We start from the raw sequence: 9468 nt of genomic DNA, 5'->3' as shown, positions 1-9468 counted from the left end.
AAAAAACACTCACAAAATTTGAGTTTGCTATTCACAAGAAGCATTGCCTGATGTGAACCATGCCTCGAACAAAAGAGATCTCAGAAGACCCAAGATGAAGAATTGATGACTTGCATAAAGCTGGAAAGGGTTAGAAAATTATCTCAGGGAGAGGGGTACTGCTACACTGAAGCACATGGTGTCCACGGTAAGACACATTGTCTATAAATGGAGAAAGTTAAGCACTGTTGCTACTCTCCCTAGGAGTGGCCGTCCTGCAAAGATGACTGACTGCAAGAGCACAGTGCAGAATGCTCAATGGGGTTAAGAATAATCTTAGAGTGTTAGCTAAAGACTTAAATAAATCTATGGAACATGCTAACATCTCTGTTGATGAGTGTATGATACGTCAAACACTAAACAATAATGGTGTTCATGGGAGGACACCACGGAAGAATCTACTGCTGTCCAAAAACAACATTGCTGCACGTCTGAAGTTCGCAAAAGAGCATCTGGATGTTCCAGATGGCAAAATATTCTGTGGACAGATTAAACTAAAGTTGAGTTGTTTGGAAGGAACACACAAAACTATGTGTGGAGAAAAAAAGGCACAGCACACCAACATCTAAACCTCATCCCAACTGTAAAGTATGGTGGCGGGAGCATCATGGTTTGGAGCTGCTTTGCTGCCTCAGGGCCTGGACAGCTTGCTATCATCGACAGAAAAATGAATTCCCAAGTTTATCAAGACATTTTGCTGGAGAATGTAAGGCTATCTGTCTGCCAATTGAAGTTCAACAGACGTTGGGTGATGCAACAGAACAACGACCCAAAACACAGAAGTAAATCAACAACAGAATGGCTTCAACAGAGAAAAATATACTTTCTGGAAAGGCCCAGTCAGAGTCCTGACCTCAACCCGATTGAGATGCTGTGGCATGACCTCAAGAGAGTGGTTCACACCAGACATCTCAGAATATTGCTGAACTGAAACAGTTTTCTAAAGAGGAACGGTCCAAAATTCCTCCTGACCGTTGTGCCGTTCTGATCCGCAACTACAGAAAATGTTTGGTTGAGGTTATTTCTGTTATTAAAACCGAGGGTTCACATACTTTTCCCACCCTGCACTGTGAATATTTACACGGTGTGTTCAAAAAAGACATGAAAATGTATAATTGTTTGTGTGTTATTAGTTTAAGCAGACTGTGCTTGTCTGTTGTTGTGACTTAGATGAAGATCAGATCAAATTTTATGACCAGTTTATGCAGAAGTCCAGGTAATTCCAAAGGGTTCACATTCTTTTTCTTGCCACTGTATATGGGCACAGGAATTAAAATATACAGAAATGTGGCTGTGGTTTCAGTGACAACAGTTTGACATGATGGGTACCTTCTGATGAGTGGTGACCTGCCCCCTGTGTCAGGGGCAGGGTGAACACAGAGTGGGTCTGTGTCAGCTGTGGTCGCCCCATGGCCGCCTGCTCTCCCTGGCTCTGGCCGTCTGACAGCACCGACAGGGTGTATACGGGCTGCTTGTTGCCCCGCGCCGCCTGGGCCTCGGGCATCTGCCGTAGCGGGAACTGGCACAGCCGACCAGTGAAACCTGGCGGGCACAAGCAGTGGGTCCGCGAGCTGCACACCCCTCCATTCATACAGGTCAGTGGACACACAACTAGAAAGACAGGAAGAGAGAAAAAGGTGTTGCTATTGAACAAAATCTCAAACGCATCACTAAGCCATGAGTAGTATAGGAAAGGAGAAACAGAGCACATGTCAAACATCATCCATGAAACATCATGTAATGTCAGCCCTTTTTCATTTGGAGCATTATTTTAAACAGGGAACAGTTGGGACTTCTACAATAGCAGGAACATAGATCCAAAACAAAACCCTGATGTCTGCAGCTTCCAGTATGAGTCACTTTGGATTTCGGGACTAAATGCCACGGTCAAATCACATCAGCTCCATACGCAAATAAACTGCCTCAGCCAATCAGCAGCAGAGAGCAGAAGTTGAGAGCTAGATGTTCCGGTTTTCCACTAAGCCGTTAACAAGGCGACACTCCATCTTAACTCCTCCTCCACATTTCCTCGATTGGTTGAAAAGTGCAGAAGACCACCTCCCCCAACATGTTTTTTCTTCTCCTCATCAAGCCCAGTATATAGGGCCTTCAAACTCAACTCTGGACCTCAAAGCCAGTTCCACTGCATTTTTTCATTGTTCCCCTCTAATCAGGAACTGAATTAGGCCTGGAACACCAGGTGTGTGCAATTAATTATCAGGATGAGCTTAAAACCAGCAGTCTCCGGAGACCTCGTAGGGTAAGAGTTGAATGACCCTGATTTAGGGGATGTAGTTTCAGGCGTATCTCATACGCCTGCTGCGCTAGGTTAGGGCAGAGCAGAATATTGATACGAATGACCGCTTTTTCCTGGTTTATGGAAAACACTTGAAACCACAGGAGCCCTGCTATGCCATATACACTGCTTGGTAGGTTTCCCTTTGTGTTTACTTTTCAAGGAGCTCCTTTTCTCCCTAAAGGACACTCAGATGAAACAGTGGGGACAGAGTACACACCAGACTGAGACCATCAGCAGAACTAATGGTGAAGACTGGTGCATTAATAACGCACATATTAGAATAGACATACCACAAATTGCACTAAATAATATTAACAGTAACAAATGGACATTTTTACAATTTATCATTCCCAAAATGTTGTAGTTTCTCTATGTCCCATGTTGTGTTCATGAAAGAAATCAGAAGCTGAAGCTCAGTTGTTTGGATGTCTTGCCCTGCAGTCTAACATAACAGAATCACAGGGATGCAGGCAGCATGAGTTCCTGGGCAGACAGGCAGAGAGAGAGATACGGCTCATCATGTCTGACGGGGACACACCCAGTGGTTGAGAGGAGGCCTGTTCGTGTTACCCGCCCGGCAGAGCAAAGCTCCACACACTGGAGCAATTAGGCCTGGACTGCCTCGGAGTCTAGGCCGCTGTGTAATAACGGGACTAGATGCCCTCAAACACAACGGGGAAATTTTTAAACCAATGAAAGTCAAGGAAAATAGCAACTGGAGAAATCCCTGTAATGTTTAAATGTGCAGCGGGTTAGGCTGGGCTGTTCTGACGCAGTCTGCACCATAATTACCCGTGACAGTGGTCTTTAACCCAGAGCAGGCAGCTACATGCAGCAGTCGGTTACTGGGGAGGCTCACAGATAGCACGGGAAAACATGGAGAGGAATCCAGCTGGAGAAGGACTTCCCTAAAAGGGAGAGTGGAGAGCAGAGCTCTCCAGACCTGTGTCTGGCTGACTTTTTGTCTCAGTATAGAAAGCTGGAAAGAGAGAGAGAGAGAGAGAGAGAGAGAGAGAGAGAGACTATGGGAGGCACACAGTACTACATAAAGCCTTGACTACATGGAACTCTATTCCATATCAAGTAACTGATCAAAGCAGTAAAATGACATTTAAAAAACAGATAAAATACACCTTATGGAACAGCAGGGCCTGTAAAGCAACACAAACATAGACACATGCATACAAACACACAATAACATACGCACTATACACACATGTACACATGGATTTTGTATTATAGATATGTGGTAGAGTGGGGGCCTGAGGGCACACACTTAATATCATGTGAAATCTGTTATGAATGTGTTGTAATGTTTTTAAAATGTATAACTGCCTTCATTTTGCTGGACCCCAGGAAGAGCAAGGCAGCAGCTAATGATCCATAATAAATACAAATACAAGATACAATTGGGAAGAAAGAGAAAGAGAGAGAGAAAGAAAGACAGGGGTGTAACCTCGATCCAAACCCGACTATACAACTAAAACCCACAAAGACTGGAGAGACAACATAGGAAAAGTCTGGTAAGGCTTGGGGAGAAGGCCGGTCTCAGAGTAGACCCTCTGACACACACACACACACACACACACACACACACACACACACACACACACACACACACACACACACACTCTTACTTAGGTCCCTCCATGACAAACAGCAAGGAAGGGCTCCTTTGAAAAAATAACACAGCCCTTAGGTATCGGTACATCAAAATATATTTTTGTCTCCAAGAAAATGTTGTGCACATGCCATGAAGCAGACTGTACTTCACGGTGGTTAAAAAAAAATCAGGTGAACGAGTCATTCTTTTTGATGTTTAGAAGTAACAGACACTGCAGCACAGGGCTGTCTGCCATTTCAAGCACATCTCTTGATGTGTGCTTGTATTTGGAATGGTATTCCCTTCCCCACAGATTAGCTACAGTAGTTGGGTGGAGGACTGGTGACTCACCAAATACAGTAACTAATCAGGTAGAGAGGGTGGACCTCCAAGTCCACTAATCAGTCTACACCACACTGAATGGATCAGGAGGCCAGGACTCAAACGGGTCCTCTTACAGTATACAGGAGGGGTTTAAACTAGACTCTCTCCCACATCTGCTTCGTCTATCTAAACCAACCCAGGGCAGTTAGAGAGACATGGGTGTAATACACATGGACTAATGCTTTCTGCAGACTGTCTGAGTGACTGAGACGATGTGGGACTGTTTGTAATGGTCTGAGTGTAGCTGGTGCAGAGGAGTCAGGCGCAGGACAGCAGAGATGAGTAACACAAGTAACTTTACTCAAATATTCCAATAACATGTCGTAATACCGAGCCCATAATAACGGACCGAACATACAGAAAACAATCACGCACAAAAACCATGGGGAAAACAGAGGGTTAAATAATGAACATGTAATTGGGGAATTGAAAACAGGTGTGTAAAACAAAGACAAAACAAATGGAAAATGAAAAGTGGATCGGCGATGGCTAGAAGGCCGGTGACGTCGCCCGCCGCCCGAACAAGGAGAGGGACACTGTTATGATCCAGTCATGATAACATGTGTTCCACTGCATCCCTGAATTATGAAACAGAACTGGGCACAGAATGTCTGCAGAGGTGAAAATGTCCCACTCTGTTTAGTGGGTAGCAGACAGTGTCAGAATGACCTAGCGTAGATCATCTGAAACACTAGAGCCACCCAGCTTTAAGCTCTATTACCATGCCAACAAATGGGCAAAGACTGGTGGAATCAAAGTTGTTTCCACGTAATTTTAACACAGAATGTCTATTCGATGACGCTGAATCTCCATGGAAAACTGATCATCAAAGTCATCAACGTCAGGGCATTTAAAAAAAACTCAATCCAATGACATGGTGACATTTGTTGTTGATTTCACATTGAATTCACGTTAGTTTACAACTCAACCAAATGTAATACAAAACTATATGTTGAACTCACGTCTGTGCCCAGTGGGTGGTGCTGTCTAGGCTATATTATACAGCACTATATATTATAAAGCACTTCTATGAAACCCATATGGATATCCATATGAAACCCATATCCAAATATGGATTTAAATTCTCGGCCCCCACCATTAATAACGAGGCCCAAATCCTCAGGGGATGTGTATTAAATTATCCTCACATGTCACTTTCACATTATACAATTTTAATGCCATGTCTTTGGAAATAGATTTCATACTCAAAATTGGCTCACAGGTATGTTCCAAACCGCATTTAAAGGGGAAATCTTTTTCCTATCCAGCATTTGTTGGAAGCGAAAGAGAGAAAAGACGGGGGGAGAACTGACTTTTTTTTGTGTTTCAAAGCTCTTCTCGACATAGTGTTTTATGTGACAGAGGAGTGAGAGCTCCTTTCTCATAATGCCATGATTTAGACTGAGACAGACAGTGTGTATGGGAGGAACTGCAGGAAACTGCAGGAAATAGAGGGAGAGAAAGAAAGAGGGATAGGAAGAGAAAGAGAGAGAGAGAGAGAGAGAAGGAAGGAAGGAAGAAAGGGGAGAGTGGAGAGAGGGGAAGAAGGAGGGAGAGTGTGTGAGAGAGAAAGAAAGACAAAGAAAGAGAAGTAAAAATAGAAAAAGTGCGATGGAAGAACCATCCGAGGGATCCAAATGAATCTGCTGTTATCGCTTCTCCAGATGCAGAGAGACTTTTTCATAAATACATACCTGTCATTCTTAAACTGTAGTGTGAGCAAGCTGAGACAACGATACACACATAGATATGAATGTACACACACACACACATACACAAAGTGTGCCACTGATGCATTACCACAGATTTGGCACACTAACCAGCCTGGTGTCATATACTAGACGTAACATAGTACATGTAAATCTCGGACACTCAAATTAGTATGACATGTTACGTTTGGTATGATTTCATAAGACAGAAGGTTACTTATGGCAAAAACTAAAGTACAGTGGTTGGTCGGAGGGGATGGGTGGGCAAATAAAACGAAACATCTAGCAATCCAAAGGTTGGTGTTTGAATGTCATCACATACAACCTTAGCATTTTAGCAACTTTGCAACTATACTGAACAAAAATATAAATGCAACATGTCAAGTCTTGGTCCCATGTTTCATGCCCTGAAATAAAAGAACCCAAAAATGTTCCACAACCACAGACATGTGGTTCCACAACCACAAGCATGTAACCATGCCAGCCCAGGACCTCCACATCCGGCTTCTTTACCTGCAGGATGGTCTGAGACGAGCCACCCAGACAGCTGATATAACTGTGGGTTTACACAACCAAAACATTTCTGCAAAAACTGTCAGAAAGCTTCTCAGGGAAGCTCATCTCCGTGCTCATCCTCCTCACCAGGGTCTTGACCTGACTGCAGTTCGGCGTCATAACCGACTTCAGTGGCCAAATGCTCACCTTGGATGGCCACTGGCATGCTGGAGAAATGTGCTTTTCACGGATGAATCCCAGTTTCAACTGTACCGGGCAGATGACAGAGAGCTTGTATGGAGTCATGTGGGCGAGTGGTTTGCTGATGTCAACGTTGTGAACAGAGTGCCCCATGGTGGCGGTGGGGTTATGGTATGGGCAGGCATAAGCTACGGACAACAAACACAATTGCATTTTATCGATAGCAATTTGAATGCACAGAGATAACGTGACAAGATCCTGAGGCCCATTGTCGTGCCATTCATATTCCACCATCACCGTTTCAGCATGATAATGCACGGCACCATGTCACAAGGATCTGTACACAGTTTCTGTAAACTGAAAATGTTCCACTTCTTCCATGGCCTGCGTACATCAGACATGTCACCCACTGAGCTGTCTGGGATGCTCTGGATCGGCGTGTACGGCAGCGTGTTCCAGTTCCCGCCAATTTCCAGCAACTTTGCACAGCCATTGAAGAGGAGTGGGACAACACTCTTCCACAGGCTGATCAACAATATGTGAAGGAGATGTGTCGCGCGGCATGGGGCAAATGGTGGTCACACCACATACTGACTGGCTTTCAGATCCACCTTTTGTTAGAGTATCTGTCACCAAAATATGTATTTCTGTTTTCCCAGATGTGAAATCCATAGATTAGGGCCAATTGACTGATATCTCCCAAATTTCGTGATATCCTATTGCGATCTTGTCTCATCGCTGCAACTCCCCAATGGGCTCGGGAGAGGCGAAGGTCGAGTCACATGTCCTCTGAAAAATTACCTGCCAAACTGCACTTCTTAACACATGCTCGCTTAACCCAGAAGCCAGCTTCACCAATGTCCTGGAGGAAACAGCGTAAAACTGACGACTGAAGTCAGCCTGCAGGCGCCCGGCCTGCCACAAGAGGTTGCTAGAGAGCGATGAGCCAAGTAAAGCCACCCCCGGCCAAACCCTCCCCTAACCCAGATGAAGCTGGGCCAATTGTGCGCCGCCATAAGGGACTCCTGGTCATGGCCGGTTGTGACACAGCCTGGGATCGAACCTGGGTCTGTAGTGACACCTCAAGCACGGCGATGCAGTGCCTCAGAGTTCTGTGCCACTTGGGAGGCTGATTTACTTCTTTGAACTGTAACTTAGTAAAATCTTTGAAATTGTTGCATGTGCGTTTATATTTTTGTTCAGTGTACTTACTAGCTACTTTGCAACTACTTAGCATGCTAGCTTACCCTTCTCCTAACCTTAACCCTTCAACCTAACTCTTAACCTTAATCCTAACCTTAAACCTAACCTTAAACCTTATCCTTAACCCGCCACCTAGTCACCTAGCTAACGTTAGCCACAACAAATTGGAATTCGCAACATATAGAACGAATTGCAATTTGTAACATATTGTACAAATTGCAATACGTAACATATCATAGAAATTGTAATTCATAACATTTCATATGAAATGGATGATGGTCATCCACAAATGAATACATATAACATATACCAATTGGAGTGTCCTGGATTTACATTCCTATGTTATGTCTACCCCTGAGTCCAGGTTGCACTAACGTAGACCGATATGTACCATACTGTACATACACAGAAATACTGACACATTTTGGAATGTTTAATTATGTTATTTCAGACCAATTACTGGTTGCTAGGTTTTCATTCCAATCAACCAGGTTTGAGGACAATAGGGGGGAAGAGTTTTAGCCGAGGAAAATATTTCAACAATTACTTTACTAACTCAAGACTTGGATGTTTCTACACTCCAGATTGAGCAAGGACCATTCTATTTTCTTTTCAGTGAAAATAGCCCCAGGAGCAACAATAGGTTCAACTAAATGCCCATTCAAATTAAACCTAGCTGAAGAGATGAAAGCTCAGAGCTCTCTCACATCACTGCATCACAGTTCATACAGTGCATGTAAAACCAGAAAAACTCGGACTTCCCCCAGACCTCAGCATGAGCTTTAGTGGAGGGGATCTCCTGCCTGCCTGTACGCTGTTTGTGTGTTTGGGGTTTGGCTCGGAGTGTGGCCTCCCACCCACGCACTTCTGTCTGTCTGGAGATGACGCAGCAGCCTGACCGCCTCCCACTTCAGCCTCACATCCAACCACAGCCTCTCTCTCCCGTCTCAAATATTCCCAGCTCAAAATGAACAAATGATAGTTTAACGCTCCAGTTCAACAGCTAGTCTACGTACAGTGAGCTGCAAAAGGGATGAATCCCGGTGTACATCTGAAAGCTTATGTTTCTTAGAAGACAATCTGAAATATGTCAGTGGGTCAGTAAGGCTGGCCAGCTTCTCATGGCTTAACAAATATTTATCATCCTTTAATGCAGGGATAGGCAACTAGCAGCCCCCCTTTTGTAGGCCCGCGGATCAATTTCCAAAAACTAAACTCAGTTGGGGTCTCAACTTAATGTTGAGAGGTAGAATAGTAGAATACACAAGGTTCAATTTCCAAATTTTGAATTTTTCTCATTACAGTATGTCATTCACTGACAGTCACTTAATTAGCCCATGTCAGCTAACATGTTTAAGTTAGGCAAGTTTGTCTAGCCCGTTATCTAAACTTGTAGTAGTCATGGTTAGTCACTCTCACTCAGATATATTCAAAACTGCAAACATCTTGCTCCACCCCATGGCAAAATGAGTAAAATTGCAGGAAATGTCCTGTAAAACTCAATTTTTTCTGTCTGTTCCATGAAAACGTGAGTA

General features: G+C 44.0%; 1 protein-coding gene across 8 annotated transcripts in view; it reads right to left on the bottom strand.

Annotated features, from left to right (window-relative positions):
* The window catches only part of LOC110510013 (latent-transforming growth factor beta-binding protein 3), a 47859-nt gene that overhangs the window by 20311 nt on the left and 18080 nt on the right, over positions 1-9468 (bottom strand). For all 8 annotated transcript variants that reach the window (XM_036967647.2, XM_036967649.2, XM_036967650.2 and 5 more), the window contains exon 2: positions 1369-1650. In XM_036967647.2, coding sequence (XP_036823542.2) covers positions 1369-1650 — 282 coding nt within the window. The remainder of the gene's footprint in view (positions 1-1368; positions 1651-9468) is intronic.

Source organism: Oncorhynchus mykiss, chromosome 29 (assembly GCF_057628025.1).
Source record: "Oncorhynchus mykiss isolate SJ-2025 chromosome 29, ASM5762802v1, whole genome shotgun sequence".
NCBI lineage: Eukaryota > Metazoa > Chordata > Actinopteri > Salmoniformes > Salmonidae > Oncorhynchus > Oncorhynchus mykiss.
Note: the sequence above shows the minus strand (reverse complement) of the source record. Positions and strands in the feature narration are given on the sequence as shown.